Raw genomic sequence first — 25,591 nt, forward strand, 5'->3', positions numbered from 1 at the left:
CTAACGAAGTTAATTGCCATTCGCCATTCGTCAGGGCTGAGATTGCAGACGGAGAGACAGCCCTGTTTCCTGGACTAGATGTCTGAGGGGCTGTGTCCTGTAGTGGAAAATCGATGAGAGCCTTGGTAGCATGAGTGTGTGTTCGAAAACGTTGGGCAAGAGAGTCCCTACCGGAGTGTTCTAGTGTGGGTGAGTAGGGTGGAATAGTGTCATAGGGGTCCAGCAGGAAGGAATCAGCTAGAGTTCAGCTAGTGCAAGGAATAGTTGGTCAACAATGGTCCTTCCATGTCTCTCAAAGTCCTGACTCTGCCACCAACTACTTGTGTGATCTCGGACAAGGCATTTAATCCTCTTGCTTCATTTGCTGTTTTGCTAACATTTAGGCGCTCCTGCAAGTGGTAGGCACTGAGTTAAATCTTGGAGGCAGCAATGGACAAGACACACTCCTGTCCTAAAAACCTTAAAATATTCACACTTTGTCACTTTGCCTTGGCCTGTGAGAACATGAAAGCATCCGGCAAACCTGACTTCCGGATATATAAGCTTGTAAAATTACAATGTACTTACGAAAGGAAGACCTGTTGTCATTTGTTCTGGCCTAATAAAGGCAGGAGCATTCTTAACTTACTCATTAGGACCGTCATAGGATTGTTAGCCAAAGTGGCATTTGTGAAGTTGCTGATTGTTTTTCTGCCCAAGCCTCAAGGACACTGGTTCTCAAGCTTTAGTGAGCATCGGAATTGCCTGGAGGGTTTGTTAAGCCAGAGTGCTGGCCCCACCTCCGGTGACTCTGACCGTAGATATGGGGAAGTGTCTGAGGATTTGCATGTAAGTTTCCAGGTGGAATTAATGCTGCCCATCCAGGGACCACACCTGGAGCACAGATGGTGTAGAGTCTGGACTCTGGATCATAGGCTCTATAGCAATGATACCTGTTTGAATCAGGTGTCCGAAGTTGTCTGTGTACTTAAATTGTTGGCTAGCGTCTGAATCTCATGTCTCTGTGCCCAGATAAATCAGTCAACCAATGAGGTGGTTTGCTCAGTCTCTTGGAACCATTGATAAATGTTTTCATCCTTAGGGTTCTTTATGTAATGATTCAAACATCTGTAGCCCATTTTATATTTTGCACGGCACATTTGCGTATTTGATTATTTAATCTGCTCAACATCTTGGGTTAGGTGGACAGAGCAAGTATTTTCCTCCTTCACAGCAAAGGAAACAGGCTGGGGAGTAAGTAATTCAGGTGAGATCACTTAGCCAGTTGTAGGGCTGCGGACTTTTATTTTTTTGTTTTTTTATTTTTTATTAAATTTTTTTTTAACGTTTATTTATTTTTGAGACAGAGAGAGACAGAGCATGAACAGGGGAGGGGCAGAGAGAGGGAGACACAGAATCTGAAACAGTCTCCAGGTTCTGAGCTGTCAGCAGAGCCTGAAGTGGGGCTCGAACTCACGGACCGCGAGATCATGACCTGAGCTGAAGTCGGATGCTTAACCGACTGAGCCACCCAGGCGCCCCGGGCTGCAGACTTTTAAATCCGTGTCTTGCAGTCCTGCATCATATGGTCTGGCCCCCATGACAGTATTTCAGTAAGAAGCACTTATGCCCTCTTTTCAGTAGGAACTACATGTCTGCAGAGCTAGATGTGTAGATATTTCTACTTACATAGAAATATAGGGGCACCTGGGTGGCTCAGTCGGTTGAGCGCCCAACTTTGGCCCAGGTCGCCATCTTGCTGGTTCACAAATTCAAGCCCCATGTGGGGCTCTGTGCTGGCAGCTCAGAGCCTGGAGCCTGCTTCAGAATCTGTGTCTCCCCCCCTTTCTCTCTGTCTCTCCCCAGGTCATTTCTGTCTAACTCTCAAAGAAAAAAAAAAAGAAATATAAAAATTACCTTCTTTACTTGCCCTTTTGAGGAACTTTGCCACGTTCTATCTAGTAGAGACAACAGTTGTAAGACACGTGTCTTTTTGATTTTTGAATTTATTTATTTTGAGAGAGAGAGAGAGAGCGAGAGAGCGAGCGTGTACGTGAGTGGGGGAGGGGCAGAGAGCAGGAGGGAGAGAGAGAATCCCAAGCAAGCTCTGAGCTGCCAGCGCAGAGCCCGATATGGGGCTCAGAGTCATGGACAGTTGAGATCATGACCTGACCTGAAATCAAGAGTCGGACGCTTAACCAGCTGAACCCCCTAGGTGCCCCAGATCCACGTGTCTTTTTAACTGCAGAAAGACTTGATAGCCTTCCTCTTTGGGGTTCCTTTGTGACGGAGGGCTCCCTTTGGGTCTTGTTTGGTCTTACCTGTGGCCGGCCATCTTATTTTGATTCTTCGAAAAGGTTATTAAATTCATGTTTCTTTTCGTTAGTTTGCAGGCCTCTTCTACCCCAAATAATCATCAGTAGAATACAACTCATCGTAGATTGTGGAAGACGCGTGCATTTTCTCCTTTGTTGTATGCCTGCTTGCTTCCAACATTTTTGCATACTTAGGCTTTTCTTCATGAATGTGTGGCAGATGAGGCAAGGTGTTATCGTCTCAGGCTCTTGTTTCTCTCTTCTGCAGATATGCAAAAATTATAAGGGAGAGGGTCGAAAAGTTATTTGTGACCAGCATCCATCATGCGAAAGACTCCACATCTGCGAGCACTTTACCCGAGGGATTTGCGGTTATGCCAACTGCCTCAGGTCCCATAACCTGATGGATAGGAGGGTGCTGGCCATCATGAGGGAGCACGGGCTGAGCCCCAGCGTGGTTCAGAACATCCAGGATATCTGCAACAGCAAGCACGGCCGAAAGAAACACCCCAGGGGCAAAGGTAAATACGTTTCTACTTTTCCATTTGCAGAAGAAACGGAAATAAGCAGAAATCACAAGGAAAGTGTAACTTTACCTATAATCATTCTATCTCCCCATGTAAGACTGTTTTCCCTTTCAGGACTTGTCTACATGTATACATAATTTTTGCATAATGATAATCATAGCATATGTGCAATTTTGCAATTTGATTTTCATGCTAACCACTATCCACCCACCACCCCCCCCCCTCCTGATTTGTTAAAATGTTTATTGTTTTTCTAAAAGGTAATTGGTGGGGCGCCTGGGTGGCTTAGTTGGTGAAGTGTCTGACTCTTGGTTTCAGCTCATGATCTCATGGTACGCGAGTTTGAGCCCTGCATTGGCCTCTGAGGCTTAGGATTCTCTGTCTCTCTTTCTCTCTGCCCCTCCCCTGCTCCCGCTGTCTGTCTGTCTCTCTCTCTCTCTCTCTCTCTCTCTCTCAGAATAAATAAACTTTAAAAAAGGAGTTTTAAAAGCTAATTGATAAAGCTTTTTTTTTAAGGGAGGAAGACAGATTTTTTTGTTAGTTTCACCACTTGTTAACATTTTGTCCCAAAAATATTCCGTGACAATTATTCTATCCCTTTGTCTCGATATATCAACGCCGACACACACATAAAACATTTTTGGGGTTAGAGCATTTGAGGTATGCAGTCATCAGGAGCCTTCACACCTAAATATATCAGCACACACTTCCTCAAAACCGGGCCACTCTACTGTCTTCCATAACCACAATACAATTAATGCAGGAAATCTAGCATTAATGCAAAACTATATGCAATTTAATTACAGTCCTCAGTACTATTTCTGGAAAAATGTATTTATTTTTAGTTTTTATTTTTGTTATTTTTTTTCTTCAATGTTTACTTATTTGAGGGAGGCAGAGAGAGCGAGCGAGAGCGAGTGGGGGAGCAGCAGAGAGAGGGAGACAGAAAACCCCAAGCAGCCTCCATGATCTGTGAGCGCAGAGCCTGACTTGGGCTCTGTCTCACGACTTCGAGACCCTGATCTGAGCCAGTATCAAGAGTTGGACGCTTAAGCAACTGAGCCGCCTTTTTTTTTAACGTTTATTTTATTTTTGAGACAGAGAGACAGAGCATGAACGGGGGAGGGTCAGAGAGAGGGAGACACAGAATCTGAAACAGGCTACTCAGAGCCTGACGCGGGGCTCAAACTCACGGACTGCGAGATCATGACATGAGCCGAAGTCGGCCGCCCAACCCGCTGAGCCACCCAGGCGCCCCCCGCCCAGACCATTTTTAAGTGTTCAATGGCATTGAGTACATTCGCATTGTTTTGCAGCCGATCTCTAAAACTCCCTTCATCTTGCAGAACTGAAACTCTATACCTATGAAACAAAACCTCATTCCTTCTTCCCCCCCAGCCCCTGGCAACCCCCATTCTACTTTCTGTTTCTATGAATAGGACGACTCTGGGTACCAAATATAAGTAGAATCACACAGGAATTGTCTTTTTGTGACACTGGCTTATTTCACTTTGCATAATAGTCCACCGTATGTATGCCTCACTTTGTGTATCTGTTCATCCATGGCTGGGTCCTTGAGTTGCTTCCACCGTTAGCTATTGTGAATAATGCTGCTGTGAAATATGGGTGCACAGATGCCTGCTTGAGACCTGGCTTTCCATTCTTTTGGGTAGGCAGCTGGGTGTGGAGAATTACCATCACACGGTAATTCTATGTTTAATTGTGTGAGGAACCGTCATCCCATTTTCCATAGCAGCCGCACCGATTTTCTCTTGCCAGCAGCAATACGCGAGGGGTCCAGTTTCCCCACCTCCTCACCAATACCTGAATACTTGTTATTCTCTGTTTTTAGGTTATTAGCCATTCCGACGGGTGGGAAGTGGTCAGTTCTATTCCTTTCTTTTTTGAGATTTTTAAAATGTTTAATCTTATTTTAAGAGAAAGAGCATGTGCATGTGAGTGGGAGAGGGGCAGAGAGAGGGAGAGAGAGAATCCCAAGAAGGCTCTGCGCCATCAACGCAGAGCCCAATGCAGGGCTTGAACCCGCGAACCTGTGAGATCATGACCTGAGCCAAAATTAAGAGTCGGATGCTTAACCCACTGAGCCAGCCAGGTGCCCCGATCTGTTCTCTTTCTTGAGCATTTTCACATTGTCTGATGATATTAACACTTGTAATTTTTTTATGCCTTGGTGAAATGGCTGTGAAAGACATGAATTTTATAAAACAAATAGAGTACATAATTCTAAGATTCTATGATCCGTAATAAACAATAACACCTCCTTATATTCGAGAAATGCTTTATAATCAACCAGGTATTTTCACCCAAAATATCTCCTTATTGTTCCTGACAGCAAAGCTATACAGAAAGGCAGGAATATTATTAGCCTTAATTGGTAAGGAGACCGAGGCTCAAACATTTTAGATGACTTTTATTGCAAGCAGTCTTAAATCGTTTTTACTATGAGTAAATAAAAGTGATGCGTTCAAGGCCTCACGCTGCTAGACAGGGGCGCAGAGGTTAGGTGTTCTGGCCCCACATCTGGTGTTTTTTCTCCCACATCACAGCGCTCTCTGAACAGGGGAACACTTGGAAGGATGTTTCCTGGTGTAGTTTCCCAGTATAAATTCAGTGTGTGTGAGAGAGATCTTTATTATCCGCCCTGGTTAATTTACTTAATTAACTATTTTGTTGGCAGGAGAAGGCTGTTTGCTTTGACTATTCCTGCTGCCCTCTGAAATTTGAAGAAAAGGACCTCTTCCTCCCCTTCCTCCCCCCACAGTAGCTCATATATCACACTCATGCACACACAACACACCGTGGACATACGTGCATACCACACACAAGCACACGTACGATCACATCATACACACATACTCCATACGAGTATCACATGCACACCTATCACACATGCACACCTTCCCGAGGGACACAGCTCACACACCAGTTATTTTCTTTAAATGTTTGTGTTTTTTTTTTTTAAGTTTTTATTTATTTATTTTGAGAGAGAGAGGGAGAGAGAGAATCCCAAGCGGGCAAAAGCTCTGGAAAATTTTGTGAATCCCTTAATTTGTTGGGGAACCTTCATCACAATATGGGCAAAATCTAAATGAGTTGAAAAATCCTCCCTGACTTGAACTAGTTGGTCTCTCCGTCTGCCATAGCGGTTGACTGTTGGCTTGAACCAGAGCACATTGGACAGCCCCACCTATGAGTGTGGGGGTTTAGGGCTCATATCTGAGTCTCAAGAGAGAAGTCAAGAAGAGCCAGGTTCACTCTGACTCTTATCTGAGACCATGGGGTGGTATTTCTTACTAGCACAAGAGCAGATTCCTTCGTCCTCTTGACAAGCTGCTCCAGATTTTTACACACCAGATTGGGACAAGTAATTTAATAGAGCTTGGGTAGCAAACTCGGAAAAGCTGAGGAAGAACCGTAGCGAGAGCCTAATCCTGTTAATGCTAATTTTCCTTGTGTTTTTCTTTTCCTAGCTCCTTGCTCCCATCGTAGAGATGTGGCATACAGAGGGAGAAGCAAGAGCAGAGAACGATCGTTTCAGGGCGGTCCAGAATTTCTCCCACCTGCTTCCGCTTCTACTCAGAAGTCCAGCACCCCCAGTTCAGATCAAATCGGCCACAGGCCTCCCCTGGATGACATGCCCGTAGGGGAGCTGGCCCACAAGTTCATGCATTTGGGAAGTCAAGATTGCCCTCAGCCTTCCCCGGTCTCGCCTAAGGTTGATAATCTTGGAGGAACAGGTCACATGGAAAGAAGCCAGCGGTTTTCAGAGAATGGCGGTCCAGAGGATGTCTTTTTCGGGAATCAAGGCAGCACTTCCCTCCCTTCTGACCCAATGCCAGCTTCCAACCGGAGGGGCCCTGCGTCCTGGCTGAATGACAAAGGCACCGGGAGAGGGAGTTTGTTTGCCCAGAGTCAGGCTGCCTCTGGCTCCCCTCTGGGTTCTCCACGGACACCTGAAACCACAACCACCAGAAAGAGCGCGGGGATGCTTTCCACAGATGGCACGAATGCCGAGGGCAGAAGCGGGAATCAAAATGTCCAGTATTTCTCGCTTTTCGATAATAATGTTGATGGAGCGGCCACAGATGGAGCTTCCACAAGTTGTCTAAATTACAAAACCACAACCAGCGGCCAGAGAGAAAAATCGTTACCTAGGAATCAGGACACCGGAACTACTCACGGTGGTCTCCAGACCACTGGCAAGATTACAGATGGCGCTGATCCAGCAGCGGCCTCTGTGAACAGTAACCACAGTGAGAAGACAGTTTGGCCTGGTAAATCCATCCACAGCACACCAAATGGCTCCAGTCGAGTGGCGGACGAAACCACTGATGTAAATAAAACTGGTGCCTCTGGTTTTGGCTTCACATTGACCTGCAGAGGGGATAAAAACGTGTTGTACTTTGAAAGTCCGGGTCTGGGAGCCCAAGTCCTGCCAACTCCTCAGGAGACCCCTGCCCCCACACAAGTCAGCACTCTGCCCAAGGTGCCACCTTCTACATCCTTCTCAAGCAACAGAGCTGCAGCCTATGCAACCCATGGTCCGAACTCTGCCCAGATCTCTGCTGGCCCTGCCGGTGACCTTGTAGGTCCAAGCTGTGATTTGTGTAAGTCACCGAAGGACAAAGGGGGCCCCATGACTTGTGTCTGCAGCAGGCTGGTGGCTTCTCTTTGGATGTTCCCCAGTAGATACTAAAGGACGTAGAGTCGGAGGGTTAGGTGAAGGGGTGTTACTGCTGAGGAGACTGACATGAAGGTTGAAGGACCAACCAGTTGTATCGTGTGGAATAAGCCGCCTCATTTACTGAGAACAGGACTAGTTTGGCCCTGGTGTATTTTTGGTTATTTTTTAATTTTTTTTTGTTTTCAACGTTTATTTATTTTTGGGACAGAGAGACAGAGCATGAACGGGGGAGGGGCAGAGAGAGAGGGAGACACAGAATTGGAAACAGGCTCCGGGCTCTGAGCCATCAGCCCAGAGCCCGACGCAGGGCTCGAACTCACGGACCGTGAGATCGTGACCTGGCTGAAGTCGGAAGCTTAACCGACTGCGCCACCCAGGCGCCCCTATTTTTGGTTATTTTTAAGCATCTCTCTCACGTGACCCAAATGTTCATGTTGGCTTTTACGGAGGGGCTGTCTAGGCTCTCATGAGCAACACGTGAATCTGGAATTTTCTCGAACGTGGTCCCAGTTACAGATACCCTTTCCCATTGTGAGGTCAGGTGTCTTGATTTTGGGTTTAAACACTGAGACCAGCATACGTGCATTCTCTTTTGTTTTATAGATTCTGCATCTGACGTTGAGAATACCAGCTCTTCCAGGATGGATGACTGTGGCCCACAGGAAATTTGTCTTGACCATCTGTGTAAAGGTTGTCACCTTGGTGAGTTACTTAAAGACTTTCTAGAAGCAGAAGCTTTATTAGTAGTAATACGGCCAACATTTACTGAGCTTTTAGTGTATGTTAGGTGCGTGGTCAACATATACCTGATGATGGTCCATCATCTTTGAACTTCACGTCAGCCCTAATAGTAGGTTCTGTTGTTAACCCATTTTACAGATGTGGCAACTAGAGGCACAGAGAGGTTAAGACCTCACATACGTAACTAGCCAAGTTGGGTTTTGACCCTAAACTGCCCAGCCAGCCTGGGTTCTCCACCCCTGCGTGATAGACTTTTTCCTTTTGTAATTCGGCTTTAGGTAAAATATTCTAGTTAGTCAGAGACCCATCTTGTCATCTACTAAAAGCAAACAAACAAATAACAAATCCCCAGAAATAAAGGTCTCCCGGCCGACGCATTTTCACAGCTCATTTCCTGCCATTGAGGCGTTGTCTCTCTTCTGGGCCGTGGGCTCGTCCCAGTTGATCCTCACACATGGCCTGAGTCTGCATGCCACAGACTGTGTGTGCCCTCCAGCCAAGGAGCCACACCTGGTCACTGTGCCCTCCCACCAGGCTTCCCATGGAACAGTGCCTGGGACAATTGGCTGTCCCCTCAGTGTCCTACCACTTTCTCCCTTTCATGGCTCAGCCCCAGATGTGTGCATCACACTGGATCTCCTCTGCTTGACCCCTGAGTGGTCTTAGACTCACTGACCTGTGTCGGAAAAGGAAGATGCTGCCCTGTGTTCTCAAAATCAAGTTTTTAATTTTTTTCTTCATTTTTAATTAATTGTGGTAAAATACACGTAACAGATTTTGCTATCCTAATCATTTTTTTTATTTAAAAAATTTTTTTTTTTCAACGTTTTTATTTATTTTGGGGACAGAGAGAGACAGAGCATGAACGGGGGAGGGGCAGAGAGAGAGGGAGACACAGAATCAGAAACAGGCTCCGGGCTCCGAGCCATCAGCCCAGAGCCTGACGCGGGGCTCGAACTCACGGACCGCGAGATCGTGACCTGGCTGAAGTCGGATGCTTAACCGACTGCGCCACCCAGGTGCCCCAATTTTTTTTTAAAGTTTATTTATTTATTTCGAGAGAGAGAGAGAGAGAGGGAATCCCAAGCACGTTCCTAGCTGTCATCACAGAGCCCAATGTGGGGCTCGATCTCGCGAACCATGAAATCATGACCTGAGCCGAGATCAAGAGTCACGTTTAACTCACTGAACCTCCCGGGCGCCCCATCCTAATCATGTTTAAGTGTGCAGTTCAGGAGTGTTAGAGTCGCACTGTTATGCCACCAAAATCCAGGACTCTTGTTCCTCTTGCAAAAGTAAACTGTTAATACCCTCTGAACAGCAACGCTTCATCCCCCTGCTGCCTCCAGTCCCTCCAGTCCCTGGCACCCACCATTCTCATTTTTGTTCATTGGAGTAGGACGATGCTAGGTCCCTCGTGAGTGGAGTCACACAGTATTTGTCTTTTTGTGATACTGGCTTATTTCACTTTGTATGATGTCCTCGTGTTTCATCCACGATGTAGCCTGGGTGAGAATGTCCTTCCTAATGAAGGCTGAATAATATTATATTGTGTGTATATACCACATTTTGTTTATCTAGTCATCTGTGAATGTATACTTGAGTTGCTTCTACCTTTTGGCTATTGTCAGTAATGCTGTTGTGACCTTGGGTGTGCAAGTGTCTGCTCGGGACCTTGCTTTCACTTTTTTGGGGGGGTATACACCCAGGAGTGGAACCACTGGATATTATGGTAATTCTGTGTTTCTTTAAAAACTTGTTTTGGCAGGGCACCCGGGTGACTAAGTCGGTTGAGCATCTGACTCCGGCTCAGGTCATGATCTCATGGTCCATGAGTTTGAGCCCCGTGTCGGGCTCCGTGCTTATAGCTCAGAGCCTGGAGCCTGCTTCAGATTGTGTCTCCCTCTTTCTCTGCCCCTCCCCTGCTCATACTCCGTCTCTTTCTCTCTCTCTCAAAAATAAATAGACATTAAAAAAATTGTTTTGGCAATTCTGTGTTTGATGTTTAGAGAAACTGCCACACCATTTTCCACAGCAGCTGCACGATTTTACATTTTTACTAGCAGTGTGCGAGGGTGTGAGTTCCTGCATGTCCTGCCAACACTGGCTTTTTGTTTTGAGTTGGTTTGATTTTAGAGCAGCCATTCTAACGAGTGTGAGATTCGGACTTGATGAATGGTTATATACTTTTCAATCAGCCAGACTATAGTCATTGCCACTCTGGGTTTTCCTGGGCTCTCAAAACCTGCCTCTTTTGGTTTGAAAGTAATCACACATCTTTTGAGCCTTTCAAAATGATGTAAACATGACATACTGAAAACTGAAGGACAGAACTATTTTTTGTATTCCTGTATTAATGGGCTTATGACATTAATTAAAAAAATTTTTTTTAAGTGTTTTTATTTATTTTTGAGACAGAGAGAGACAGAGCATGAGCAGGGGAGGGGCAGAGAGAAAGGGAAACACAGAATCTGAAGCAGGCTCCAGGCTCTGAGCGGTCAGCACAGAGCTTGACGGGGGGTTCAAATCCATGAACCATGAGATCATGATCTGAGTTGAAGACGGACACTTAACCAACTGAGCCACCCGGGCGCCCCGGAAGTTTTGTTTTTCTGATGAGTCTCTATTGGTAATAAGGGAACTTGAACATACGGATATGGGGCAGTGTGGGCCAGAACCGGAATGGGTAAAGGCGTAGCCTGGAAATGGGTTAGCATGCAAACCTGGCAGGGTGGGAAAGGCAGCCCTCAATGGGGAATGTCAGCAATGAACTTGGTTGAATTGTTAGAACCCCCACTCACCAGATCCTCAGACCCCCTCTCTTTGTCTTTGTAGCAAGCTGCAACAAAGTTCACTTCCACCTGCCTTACCGGTGGCAGATATTACTTGCAAATACCTGGATGGACCTCCAGCCCATGGAGAACATTGAGAAGGCCTATTGTGACCCCCAGATCCACAGGTAAGTTGGTGGCCAGACTCTGGCCTCTGAGGTCCACAGTGCCATCAAAGGAAAGCATAGTGCTAGGCTTACGGTGAGAAGGAAAAACCATTTTCCTTCAGAATCCCCTTCAAGTTTGAGATAACTCTTGAAATAAAAATGGCAAATGCCTACTGAGTTCATGAAAAAAACACAAGCTGGGTAGATTCAAGGTCACGAAGAACCTGGCTAATTAATACTAGGGATTCTGGGACTATTTGCAAACTCATGTGGTTTAATTTTTTTTAATGTTTTTATTTATTTTTGAGAGAGTGAGAGAGACAGAGTGAAAGCCGGGGGGGGGGGGGGTGCAGAGAGAGAGGGAGACCCAGAATTTGAAGGAGACTCCAGGCTCCGAGCTGTCCGCGCAGAGCCTGCTGACACGGAGCTCTGACTCACAAACCAGGAGATCATGACCTGAGCCGAAGTCAGATGCTTAACTGACCGAACCACCCAGGTGTCCCAACAAATTTATAGGATTTAAACAGTGACACAGTTATTATCAGTATGTCCTGCAGAAAAACACAACACAGAGGTCAGCTTGTATTATTGTAAGCTCATGATAGGACTATGGAAAGTACAGTGATTGTAGCTCAAAATTAGCCTTTGGCTCAATGTCATAGTTGTAGAACGCGATTTGAGTAATTTCATACAGTTCTAGGGCACATTTTGTTGTCTGCTTTAGCATTTTATACCTTCCTTTGTGTTTGCTAGTTTCTCAATCCTGGAGGTATCTAAGAGGATAACTTACCTGTTTTTGCCAGGGGTGAATTGGGTGATACCATACATGACCGTATTTATAAAGTGCCTCCTAGCTTTCTAAAGGAAATTCTTTTTTTTTTTTCCCTACTCCCTATGCTGTGTTTTTCATCCCTGTGACTTACTTTATAACTGAAAGTTTGTATCCCTTACTTCCCTTTATCCCCCCACTCCCTCCCCTCTGCAACCACCAATTTGTTTTCTGTGTTTATGATTCTGTTAACAACAACTCCTCCTCCTCTTTGTCCTTCCTGTTGTAAGGGAATTCTTTTTTTTTTTTATGTTTATTTATTTTTGACAGAGAGAGAGAGAGAGAGAGAGAGAGAGCATGAGCAGGGGAGGGGCAGAGACAGAAGGAGACACAGAATCTGAAACATGCTCTAGGCTCTGAGCTGTCAGCACAGAGCCCGACGTGGGGCCCGAACTCACGGACCGTGAGATCATGCCCTGAGCCGAAGTTGGACGCTTAACCGACTGAGCCACCCAGGTGCCCCTATAAGGGAATTCTTTTGGGGGAAATTGCAAACATGTCATCTGTATAGTGAATTTTTGGTGGAGATTCTGTGTTGCTGCATTTTGCCACTAGAGGGTAGCATCAGCTACTTACTTGTTTCTAGGTGTGTTTTTCCCCCCTAGGAAAATCTGCCTCTGGCTTTCTCAACCTTAACACTATTGACTTTTGGGGCTAGATAATTATTTACTTTTGGGGGGCTGTTTAGCAGCATTCCTGGCCTTTATCCACTAGATTTTTATTGTTATAACCAAAAAAGTCTTTCAATATTGTTAAATGTCTCCATTCCTCATTGGGAACCACTGATGTAGGAGGTGTTTCTTAGAGCAGTAATTTTCACCCTTGTTGGTCTCGGGTCCCCTCTACAGTCTTAAACTATATTGAGAATCCCACAGAACCTCTCTTTATGTGAATTGTAACCGTCGGTATTTACCATATTAAAAATCAAAACGGAGAAAATTCAATTTTTATGGATTCATTGAAAAATAATACAAACTCATTACATGGTAACATAAATACCATATTTTTATATAACTATGTTTATGTAAATATATATTATCATGTGTAGTAACTATTATATGTATGTATAACTAAATAATAATAAGTGTTTTCCAAAACAAAGCAAAAAAATTCATTTAGAAAATGCCATTGTTTTATATTTTTGCAAATCTCTTTAATTTGCTGTAGAATCACACATCGTGTAGCCTCTGGGAAAACTCCACTGTGCACCTGTGAGAGTATGAAAGTGAAAAAGGCAAATAATGTCTTAGTATTATTATGAAAATAACTTTGACTTTCCTGGCTTCCTGAAAAGGTCTTGGACCACATTATGTAACTATTTAAATAGTATTACTTGAAAAAACTGACCTACCATGAGTTGCTAACATTAAGCCAATCAGTGGTTTTGTGGGCACAATTTTATATTTATTTTTAATTTTCTTCCTTTCAAATTTGTGTTTAAATTCTAGTTAGTTAACATACAGTGCAATATTGGTTTCAGGAGTAGAATTGAGTGATTCGTCACTTACATACAACACCCCGTGCTCATCATAACAAGTGCCCTCCTTCGTCCCCATTCCCCATCTAGCCCATCCCCCACCCACCTTCCTCCATCAACCTTCAGTTTGTTTTCTGTCATTAGGAGTTCCTGATGGTTTGTTTCCCCTCTCTTTTTTACCCCCTGCCCATGTGGTCATCTGTTTTGTTTCTTAAATTTCACATATAAGTAAAATCATATAGTGTTTGTCTTTCTCTGATTGGCTTATTTTGCTTAGCATAATACACTCTGGCACTATCCATGTCGTTGCAAATGGTGAGATTTCATTCTTCTTGATGGCTGAGTAATATTCCATCGTGTATTTATATATATATATGTATAGATATACTATATCTGTATCCACTCATCAGTTGATGGACACCTGGGCTCTTTCTGTAGTTTGGCTGTTGTTGGTAATGCTGCTATAAACATCGGGGTGGTATTTTGTTAACTTTAAACTCTTCCTCTTCAGCTTTTCTATTGGAAATAAAAACATCAACTTCCAGATGATGGTTTGTAATTGTAATCCTATCCGGCGTATCTCCACACCTTCATCTGTCACAGTGCTGACCAATTTTGTCTTTGCCACAAAATGGATTTGGTACTGGAGGAACAAATCCGACAGATGGGTTCAATATGGGGAGAAGGTGAGTACCGCTCCTCCTTGTGGAGGCTCTTGTTTAAACTTGACCACTTCAGGAAAAAATATTAATAAAATGTCTGACACCTACATGGTTATCCATGGCACATGGGTGTAGTTGAACTAGTACTTTTTCACATTATAACACAACTGTATTGGTATATTTTGTAGCAAACATATACTCTGGGATTACGTTCATCAACAGCAACAGCTATTAATTATTTTCTTTTTTTAAAGCTTATTTATTTGAGGGGGGGGAGGGGTAGAGAGAGAGGGAGAGAGAGAGGATCCCAAGCAGGCTCCATGCTGTCAGCACAGAGCCCGACGGGGGACTGGAATCCACCAACCGTGAGATCACCACCTTGTCCAAAATCAGGAGTCAGACACTTAACAGACGGAGCCACCCAGATGCCCCTCCTGCAGTTGAATTTTTAATATGAGTTGGGGCAACCGCGATTTCTGGGTTAGGAGCCTCCCTAGGAGAAAGGGAGACAACAGCAGCTTTTGTCAACCCAGGGCAGGTGCATATGCTTTGACTGTGAACTCTCCAGAATGTAGACTTGATATCCTTTTAAGGAAGTTCAAGTGCTTAACCAGCAAGACTTGGCCCTACATAGATGGTAGACAGGGAGAGGAAGTGATGTTGGGCAGGGTGATGATTGAATGGATGGGCAGCTGGGCAGCAATGGTACAGGACAGAGTGACAGCTGGAGGGCGGGGCCTGGTTGTCATGGGGTTTGCATCAGGCGGATCCGGACCCAAGGAGATGTTTACCAGCTGCTGTACCTGTGACAGCTGGTGTAGAGGGGCAGGGAGCCTACGCCCGAGAGAACCACCCGAGGCAAAGGCACACCTTAGCTCTAGATCAAGGCAGTAATGTAGGCACAGGACAAAAACCAAGACCTGGCTACTGAACATGAGATACACATTCAAGTCTTTCGGGAGAAAACAGAATAATTGAAGACCCTACCATGCATTCATTCATTCATTCACTTAATCAGAACTGGAGTACAGTGTGAGGGAAGGGCTCGAAGGAAAACCAAGTGTGAAGCTTGAGAGGCTGTCCAAATGCTCAGACACTGAAATTGACTTGGTGTGTCCAGTAGGACAGCCACTAGCCCCTTGTGGCTGTTTAATTTTAAACTTCAGTTAATTGAATTTGAACAAAACGAACAATTCAATTCCACGGTAACAATAGTCACATTTAAGTGCTCTACGACCACTTGTAGCTAGCAGCTATCACACGGGAAAACACAGAGAACATGTACAGTGAAATGTTCCAGAAGGTTCCAGTGGACAATGCTGATCTAGACGTGAGGGTCTTGCTGGTTAAAATCAGGTCCACAGACCAACAACATTGGCACCGGGGGAGCTCTTTGAAATGCAGAATTAAAACCCAGTTCCCAGAATTTTATTCTGCATTTTAAAACAATTCCTGGGTGATTCACATACAAATTAGAGTTTGAAAGGCCCTGGCCTAGAGTAAATTCCTTCCAGCCTAGAATAGGGTCCTGCAGAGATACAGGACTTCAGCTGTCAGAATGGGAGATGAGGACAGAGATTCGCATTGGCAAACCAGTGTCCCCAGAGGTGACAGACCTACCTTGCTGCTTCCTGTGTTCACAGGTGTTTGCCCAAGTCACTGCTCTTCGGGGTCGTAGGAAGGCATGTGATTTACCCGCGCCGTCATCTATCTAATCTTGGATACCTCATTTCCTACTGCCCGCCAAGGATGGCAGTCTTGTTTACAATGATCCTGATAGATCATGTCCCAGCAGCTGTTGCCACAAACATCTTCACGGGGTGGCTTAATTGTTGGATGCTGTGGGGCGCCTGGGTGGCTCAGTCGGTTGAGCGTCTGACTTCGGCTCAGGTCATGATCTCACGGCTTGTGAGTTCCAGCCCCGCATCCAGCCCCAGCTTTCCTGCCCTTACCATACTCCTCTCCAGGCTAAAGAGACCTAGTTCATAGACATTTTCCTTGAAGGCTTTCATTGTGGCCCCCTCGCCTTATATCCGGCAGGCATCTTCACTGGGGAAGGAGTAGGGGTATGTGTAGCTGAAAGCCTCAGAATCCAGAGTGTCATTAAAGGGACCAGTAGCCCCTCCCCATCATAGGCTGCCAGCAGGAACTTGCTGTCATTAACTCCTCCAGTTTAGATCATGATGAACAAGTGTCTCCTTGCCATTAAATATTGGGAACCCCTCCTATTCGGGCTTACATGCAGTCTGCCAGCCCTGCGTTGGGTGGGGACAGTGGAATGGTGGCCTAGCTTGTCTCCTCACTAGAATCCACACGCTTCCCTTTACCCATCCATTCTGATTTCTAGACCCTTCACGTAGGCCTTGAGACGTGGCCCCAGCCTGGCAACCTTTACAGCCTGGTTTGGGAGGCAAGCTGCATTCCCGTTTAAGTCCCGTGGCTAAAATACAATTGTGTAAGATACAATGGCAGAGGTTTCTTACAAGCCTACCCTCGAGTGTCTTTACCTTTTTTTTTTTTTTTTTTTCAATCAGGTCGACAAACAGCAAGCTGCAAACGTCGACTCTTCGTACCTGGAGTCTTTCTTTCTGTGCTCTCCGAGGGGAATTGTGCCATTTCAGGCGGGTTCACAGAGCTACGAGCTGAGTTTTATGGGTAAGACTCTGCGTTTGGCAGTGACCACTACTGTTGGAATCTGGCACGTGGTGTGCACGTGGGAATGGGAGCAGAGTGTATATACACGCTGAACACAGCATCAGGGTTCCTTTTTAGCAAGGCACGCGGGATGGTGGTGTGGAAGCCAGTGGAGACCTGTGCTGGAGAGCCTTGGCTCTCTATGTAACCCTGGGAACAGCACCTGGCCTGTCTGGGCCACAGCTCCCTCATCTGTAAAATGCGGGCATTGGACTAAATGGACAGGCTGTTTCCCAGGCCGAGGCAAAAGTTCAGGTGCTGATGACTATAGTAGAGACTTTGGACCCATTGGTGCCTTCAGAATTGTAAAACCTCCCTGTTCCTTCTGGGCTTCTTCGTCTAGGTTAGTGGCTTTATCCATCACTTTTCCTTTTTCTTTTCTTTTCTTTTTTTTTTTAATTTTTCTTAACGTTTATTCATTTTTGAGAGACAGAGACAGCGTGAGTGGGGGAGGGGCAAAGAGAGAGGGAGACACAGCATCTGAAGCAGGGTCCAGGCTCTGAGCTGTCAGCACACAGCCCGACTCAGGGCTCGAACCCATGAACCTGAGATCATGACCTGAGCTGAAGTCGGGTTCTTAACCGACTGAGCCACCCAGGTGCCCCTATCCATCCCTTTTTCTAGAGACTTTGCCTTCTGCCATGTTTGTTTGAGCTGCCATGGGAAGGCTTTCAGTTTACTTTCTACCAATCTGTTGTGTTTAGTAAGAAATCAGGGCAGGAACTGCCCTCCCTCTAAATGTACTGCCCTTTCAGCTGCACCCCTGTGACGCTCCCTGTATATGGTTGGGTAGTTGCCCTTTCAGGATCAGCCCTACAGGTGCTTTGAAAGAGGTAAATAAGACTTTCTCGCGTCCTTGACATTCCAGGTGGTACCTCGCATTTGGGCCCTGTACCAATTGTTGGGTATTAAGCCTCCAAAAACCATTATACCAGCTACTGTATTTTGGAAAGCAATCTGGTTATACATATCAAGAGATATTAAAATATGATTGCCTTTTCATGGTCTCAGGAATCTTTTTAAGGAAATAATTCACCAGAAGGGAAAAAAAAAAGGCTATGAACATGAAGATGTTTATTAAAGCCTATTTGATATGCTATAGTAGAGGAACAGCCTGTAGGGTGGTCGGATAGTGATTAAAACAGGGCATTCAATTTCATTGGAGTATTGGTTAAAATTATGATTACGAAAACCATGCAGTAAAGTCAAAATTTGATATTGTTAAGTGAAAAAGGCAACCTCCCAAGTTTGTGTTTGTACTTTTCCTCTTTAGATGTTGTATTTCAAATGTTTATTTATTTTTGAGAGAGAGAGAGAGAGAGAGAGAGAGAGCGCGCTATTGTGTGAGTGGGGGAGGGGCAGCGACAGAGGGAGACAGACAGTCCCAAGCAGGCTCTGTGCTGACATGGGGCTCGAACTCAAACCGTCAGATCATGACCTGAGCCAAAATCAAGAGTCAGTTGCTTGACTGACTGAGCCATCCAGGTGCCTCTAGATGTTGTATTTCAAATCAAGGTTTTTTTGTTTTGTTTTGTTTTTAATTTTTTAAAAATTTTATTTGAGGGGCACCTGGGTTACTCAGTCGATTAAGCATCTGACTTCGGCTCAGGTCATGATCTCGCGGTTTGTTTGAGCCCCGCGTTGGGCTCTATGCTGACAGCTCAGAGCCTGGATTCTACTTCAGATTCTGTATCTCCCTCTCTCTTCCTCTCCTCTACTCATGCTCTATCTCTGTCTCTCAAAAGTAAATAAACATTTAAAAAATGTTTTAAATTTTATTTGAGAGAGAGAGAGAGAGAAAACAGGAGTTAGGGAGGGGTATAGGAGAAAGGGGGGGAAAGAGAGAGACAGATTTCCAAGCAGGGATCCTGATCCAGGCTCCAAAGATACTCCATCAGAGGCCTCTTTATATTTTGTACTTTTTTTTTTTTTTTTCTGAGAGAGAGAGCCTGGGAGCAGGGGCTGTGCGGGGAAGGGACAGAGGGGGAGAGACAGAGACAGAGAGAGAGAGAGAGAGAGAGAGAGAGAGAGAGAAAGAGAAAATCTTAAGCAGGCTCCGTGCCCAGCATAGAGCCCGAGGCGGGGCTCGATCCCATGACCCTGGGATCATGATTTGAGCCAAAATCAAGAGTTGGACGCTTGGGGCTCCTGGGTGGCTTAGTAGGTTGAGCGTCCAATTTCAGCTCAGTTCATGATCTTGCAGTTCGTGAGATTGAGCCCCGTGTCAGTCTCCGTGCTGACAGCTCAGAGCCTGGAGCCTGCTTCCAATTCTGTGTCTCCCTCTCTCTCTCTGCCCCTCCCCTACTCACGCTCTGTCTCTGTCTCTCAAACATGAATAAACGTTAAAAAAATTAAAAAAAAAAGACAAGAGTTGGATGCTCAACCGACTGAGCCACCCAGGTGCCCCTCACATCAAAAGTTTTTTTAAAAGAATTAATATGCATGGTAAGTGCAACTGTGTGCACACATGACCAACACCAGAGGGCAATAGGAAGGAATAGAAATCTCTTCCGTTGGATGGTGAAATTAAGAATGACTTAAATGAAAAAAAATTTTATTCTTTGGGTACTATTCTATTGTTTTGGCAATTTAAATGGGTGTTGGACAGAGAAGAACCAATAATGGACCTTGTTCCCGAATCTGGAGAAATGTGACCAGCAGTTCTCGTTCACTTGGTTCATAGAAACTAGTTCGGAGCCATTTGCGGTATTCCAGGGTCTTTTTTTTCCTGTTTCTGATATTGTCATTCATGAATCTAGTATTGGAACACCACCCATGTCACTAGGCACCGTTCTAGGTGCTGACATACCAGGCAGTTTCTGAAAGTGATACCAGCTCTGGGGAAAAAGAAGCGGTGCGAAGAATTTTGGAAGGAAGGGAGCACCTGTGCCCATGGGAAGGCGGGCCCCCAAGAGAGGGAGGAGCTGGCGCTAAGACCGTAAATTGCAGATGAGCTGGAGGTTTCAAAGGGCGGCGGGAAGGTCTGCGGGAGATGAGAGCCCCGGGAAGGTTGGGAGCAGGGCTGTGGCATGATCTCATTTGATCTTTTTATTGTTTATGTTTGTTTCATTTTACACCAACTCTACTGAAGCAGAATTGCTACAATGGGGTGCATCCGTGTTAAGCGTGCAGTTGGATGCATGCTGACCGATGGCGTGCAGCTGCTATCCTGATCAGGCTCTAGAGCTTCCCAGTCATCGATCCAAAAAGTGTCCTCATGCTCCTTTGCAGTCACTCTTCCCACCCCCATTTGCTGTCTCTATAGTCCTGTCCATCCTAGAACGTCACAGAAGTAGAATCTTGTGGTGTTCTCTGCACGTGGCTGACTCCCTTCACTCAGAATGTTTCGATTCACCTGTGCGGTTGCACGTGCAATGGTTCTTCCCTTTTCAGTGCTGAGTAATATTTCATTGTAAGGCTGTACCTTGGTTGGTTTACCCATTCATCTGTTAATGGGCAGTTTGGTTATTTTCACATTTTGGTTATTATAATGATGCTACTAAGAACATTCAAATGCAAGTCTTCGTGTAAGTTTTCATTTCTCTTGGGTGAGTATGAAGGCGTGGGATCGCTAGATCACATAGGCACCAGGTGTTTAACTTTATAGGAAACTGCCCAACAGTCTTCCAAAGTGGCTGTGCCATTTTATACTTTCACTAGCAATGTAAGTTGATTTACTTTTTTTTTTTCAAGTGTATTTGTTTGTTTTGAGAGAGAGAGAGCGTGGGAGGGGCAGAGAGAGAGAGGGAGAGAGAGGATCCCAAGCAGTCTTTGCATCAGCAGCACAGAGACCCAATGCGGGGCTCGAACCCACGAAATGGGAGATCACGACCTGAGCTGAAATCAGGAGTTGCACACCACTGATGTGCCCCGGGTGATGATTTACTTAAAAGAAAAACAACAAAAAACGCTTTCTTTAACATTTGTTAATTTTTGAGAGAAAGAGACAGAGCACAAGCTGAAGAGGGGCAGAGAGAGAGGGAGACGCAGAATCGGAAGCAGGCTCCAGGCTCTGAGCTGTCAGCACAGAGCCCAATGCGGGGCTCAAACCCACGAGTTGTGAGATCATGACGTGAACTAAGGGTGGACGCTTAACCAGCTGAGCCACCCAGGTGCCCTGATGATTTGCTTTTTAAAGACCTCACTCTGGCTGCAACTTGGACCTGGGTCTACAACATGCATGAATTAAAAATGACATTTCACACTTGATCTAGAAAAATTCTTCAAGATCTAGCTACCACATTCCAACCCATAATTATTGATGCCTGGTTTAGGGTAGCTTATATGGATGATGTGCTGTTATCTGGCTGCCCACGTCCTCCCCTTTACTGTCTGACTTCAATTTAGAGATTAGATTAATTGCTGACTGCTCATCTCATCACCTCTTTGTTTTCTGGGTCTTACAAGAGGGCAGTGAAGGATACAGCTTTTTAATCACGAGAAACTTCCATCCAAAAGGATTTTCTCTTATTCATACATGTCACAGTTCAGTGGTGAAGATCTGCTGTATTCCTAGCCTACGAAAAATAACAAGAAACGTTTTCTAGAACTAATTCTCGGTTCTTGTTTGTTTTCTTTTTTCTGTCTAAAGGGATGATTCAAACAAACGTAGCTTCCAAGACCCAAAAGAATGTTGTCAGAAGGCCAAAATTCGTGTCTTACGAGGATGTGGAACAGATTAAAAGGGGGTTCAAGTAAGTGTTCAGAAGCAGTGCCTGCTGGCGGATGCTGTAGGTGTTCACCCGCCGATCTCCCCAATCTACTCCTGCATCTGTTTTCTTGAAATCTTCCTGCTTGCATAACACTGCAGTTTCCTTTTGCATCCTCTGTGCTTGTGAAGCGGTACAGGGTGGCTGAAAGGGTAGGCGAGCAGGAAATCTGTCTCTTCCTCTGACTCACAGGGGACTTGGCGGGAGCCTCAGCTACCCGGGTCTCAGCCTCTTCACTGTGCACGGCAGGATCGAAGGGGTGTGCCTAGAAATAACCAGATGCACCATTAGAGGGGCTTGTGTTCCTGTGGGTTCTTCTGCATATCTTATGTTTTGTTGAGTGGATTTGTAGAGGGTAGGCAGCTGAGGAAGAAATGGGAAAAGAGAGGGAAGCGTTAGTTGCCTGGGCAAGGAGATTTGGACATGATACAGTTGATTGAAGGGGATTGTTTAGAGGAAATTTTGCTGTGGAGGATCCTGTGTCGCTCTCCTCTGTGTGCTCATGAAACTCAGTAAAATCTACATTGTTCATGAAGGGTTTTGGGGTTGGGGTTTCCCTCCACCCTCCCGGGTGATACGTGGTTATGTGAAACAGATTTCAAGGTGGGTGTCAAATCAGGCATGACTTTTTCACAGTTGATTTATTTCAGTTTTTATCAAAACAAGGTGTGTGTGTTGCATTTTGTTGTTTTTATTAAAAAAATTTTTTTTAATGTTTATTTTTGAAAGAGACAGAGACAGAGTGCAAGTGTGGGAGGGGCGGAGAGAGAGGGAGACAGAGAATCCGAAGCAGGCTCCAGGCTCTGAGCTGTCAGCACAGAGCCTGATGTGGGGCTCGAACCCGTGAACCGCGAGATCATGACCTGATCCAAAGTTGGATGCTCAACCCACTAAACCACCCAGGCGCCCCTTGTTGTTGGTTTTTAAGAAACTAAGCGATTCGTCCTTAGAGAATTTCCCACATTCAGAACGTATCAAATTTTTTAAAAAAAATTTTTTTGTTAACATTTATTTATTTTTGAGACAGAGAGAGACAGAGCATGAACGGGGGAGGGTCAGAGAGAGAGGGAGACACAGAATCTGAAGCAGGCTCCAGGCTCTGAGCAGTCAGCACAGAGCCCGACGCAGGGCTCGAACTCACATACCGCGAGATCATGACCTGAGCCGAAGTCGGACGCTTAACCGACTGAGCCACCCAGGCGCCCCCAGAATGTATCAAATTGAATGCCTATGGGGTCATCTGATAAGAAATTTCTATGAGCTCATGGCTTGTTCAAGATTTAGAGGCTTGATTAGATCAAGGTTCCATTGTTCGTTAATGGTACAATTTAACTGCTACTTTGTACTTCCTGTCATATCACAGTAGGAGGCACATAATGTCTAGTTGTCCTCCTTAAAATTTGTTTAATGTTTATTTATTTATTTTGAGAGAGAGAGAGCAAGAGAGCGGGGGAGAGGCGGAAACAGAGAGGGAGACAGAGAATCCCAAGCAGGTTCTGTGCCGTCAGCACAGAGCCTGACATAGGGCTTGAACTCAGGAACGGCGAGATCGTGACCTGAGCTGAAGTCTGACCGTTAACCGACTGAGCCACCAAGGCACCCCTAGTTGTCCTATTTTTAGTGACGAAGACGAGACAGGGTTGTGTTCATTCCAGTCTGACCTCTGTGTAACAACCTCACTGTTCCTCATCTGTTCTCTCACTCGATGGTTACAGTCGCTCCTGCTGGTCACCGTTTCAGTCCTTTATTTCATCAGCAGTTATGAAATGGTGGTTTTCTAATCCTGTCAATTCTGCAGTTACTAGCTGTGTACTGTCTGCTAGGAAGAGTTTTCCTCCTGTGTAGTTATCCTGAAATACAGTTTCTACAGGAAAGACAGCAGGATTCTTTCCCTGGTGCTTCTCATCTACTCCAGTGTTTATAGTTTCTCAAAGACACTGTAAGACATCTTAATGCTCGCTCGCATATTAGATCCTTTGAAGGTTGAGCAGGAATATAAAAAGGAAGGAATGCTTTTACATCTTGAATCAGTGGGAAAATAACATTAATTTACCAAATTATGGATAATGACTGCATGTAAAAAGCTTTTTTTTTATTATTTTTTAATGTTTATTTTTGAGACAGAGAGAGACAGCATGAATGGAGGAGGGTCAGAGAGAGAAGGAGACACAGGATCTGAAACAGGCTCCAGGCTCTGAGCTGTCAGCACAGAGCCTGATGCGGGGCTCAAACTCACGAACTGTGAGATCATGACCTGAGCCGAAGTCGGCCGCTTAACCGACTAAGCCACCCAGGCGCCCCTAAAACGCTTTTTTTTTTTTTTTAACATTTATTTATTTTTGAGAGAGACAGAGACAGAGCGTGAGCGGGGCAGAGAGAGGAGACACAGAATCTGAAGCAGGCTCCAGGTTCCAAGCTGTCAGCACAGAGCTCGACGCGGGGCCTGAACTCATGAACTGTGAGATCATGACCTGAGCTAAAGTCAGATTCTCAACCGACTGAGTCACCCAGGTGCCCCGGATAATAACTGCATTTTAAAAGAGCCTAATTACTAGTACAACTATACCAGGAAAGCACAGGAAGGTAATCCAAAATAAAATACAAAGAAAATATTCTCTGGGAAACCTTGGCTTAGTGACTGGAATTTTGGGACGGAACTCGGGCCTATGGAACAGGGAGCCAAGTGAATTCTTTCTCTTACTTGTAGGCATCAGCCGGTGCAGACCCTGTCAGAGCCGTTAACCTCGACATTGTTCCCTCAGCAGGAGTTCGGCTTGAATGGTTATGAGGTACTGGTTTTTGCTTTTTGGTGTATCAATTGTTTAGAAATGGGGGAAGGGGCTTAGCTGTAGATCTGTGTGTTTGGATGAGAGAATGGTTGGCTTCTATGAAATTCATGGATCAAGATTCAAAGGCCTCCAAATGGTAATGGCGCTACTTTCCCAGAGAAGAGCCACCCCCTCCAGGTCACCTTGCTGCCCTGCCATACCCGATCCCTTTGGGGCGCGTCCTTGAGAGAACCCTCTGAGCTATTAGGATCTCTGCTTCATGGATGACAAAAGCGGGAAGTCAGAGAGTGAAAGTGCCTCATCTGTTAGTGGGACTTAAAAAGCAGGTTTCTGGGGGAGGGTACAAACTGCCTCAGCTCGTCACCTACCCTGGTTGGGGCAGTACTCGTTCTATACCGTTCCGTGTCCACGTCACGCTCCAGATTTGAGTGCAGACCTCTTACGCACCTTCAGTGCCTCTGCCCCTGCTCTAGCTTAAGGCCCTCCCAGGTCACTGCACCAAGCCCGACACCTCCAGGGGGCGTCCCTTTGCCTTTAAGCATCGTGCGTTGCCAGCCATCAGTCAGCCTGCTTGGATGGGCCCAGTGCCAGCGAGTTCCTGAATAGAATGAACTGCCAGATGTGGAAACCCTAAGCCAGCTTATCCCACCTGCTGCTAGGGGCCTGGCAAGGATACCCCATGGCATCAGGGGCCACGTGTGTGGACATATCGTGCTCTTAAATGTCTCGTGTTTCACGTTTACATGGTTTTTAATTTTCTCAGCTGTTAGAGATCAATCAGCAGACTCTGGAATATGACACAATAAGCGAGCGTTTTAAAGCTTCCATGAAAAATTTCAAGATTGAAAACATAAAGAAGATCAAGAATACAAAGCTTTTGAATGCTTTTGAAAGGTTGGTGGCCACACGATCAGGGTTTTTCTTTGTTTTTTGTTTTTCTTTTTGTTTCAACGTGAAGTTTGAAAGGATTAGTTATAAGCTGTACTTTAAAACCAGTTCACTGGTTTATTTTATTTTACTTTATTTTTTTAATATTTATTTATTTCTGAGACAGAGCATGAGTGGGGGAAGGACAGAGAGAGAGGGAGACACAGAATCAGAAGCAGGCTCCAGGCTCTGAGCCATCAGCACAGAGCTCGATGCGAGGCTTGAGCTCACGAACCGCGAGATCATGACCTGAGCCGAAGTCAGACGCTCAACCGACTGAGCCACCCAGGCGCCCTATG

At 45.4% G+C, this 25,591-nt stretch overlaps 1 protein-coding gene across 1 annotated transcript in view; it reads left to right on the forward strand.

The window, feature by feature from the left end:
• ZC3HAV1 (zinc finger CCCH-type containing, antiviral 1) overlaps positions 1–25,591 on the forward strand; it is a 61,467-nt gene that overhangs the window by 20,305 nt on the left and 15,571 nt on the right. Inside the window, exons 3-11 of the mRNA XM_027075565.2 lie at positions 2,563–2,815; positions 6,313–7,449; positions 8,130–8,228; positions 11,103–11,226; positions 14,023–14,197; positions 16,708–16,828; positions 21,459–21,561; positions 24,284–24,365; positions 25,129–25,259. Coding sequence (XP_026931366.2) covers positions 2,563–2,815; positions 6,313–7,449; positions 8,130–8,228; positions 11,103–11,226; positions 14,023–14,197; positions 16,708–16,828; positions 21,459–21,561; positions 24,284–24,365; positions 25,129–25,259 — 2,225 coding nt within the window. The remainder of the gene's footprint in view (positions 1–2,562; positions 2,816–6,312; positions 7,450–8,129; positions 8,229–11,102; positions 11,227–14,022; positions 14,198–16,707; positions 16,829–21,458; positions 21,562–24,283; positions 24,366–25,128; positions 25,260–25,591) is intronic.

Source organism: Acinonyx jubatus, chromosome A2 (assembly GCF_027475565.1).
Source record: "Acinonyx jubatus isolate Ajub_Pintada_27869175 chromosome A2, VMU_Ajub_asm_v1.0, whole genome shotgun sequence".
In the NCBI taxonomy this organism is placed as follows: Eukaryota; Metazoa; Chordata; class Mammalia; order Carnivora; family Felidae; genus Acinonyx; species Acinonyx jubatus.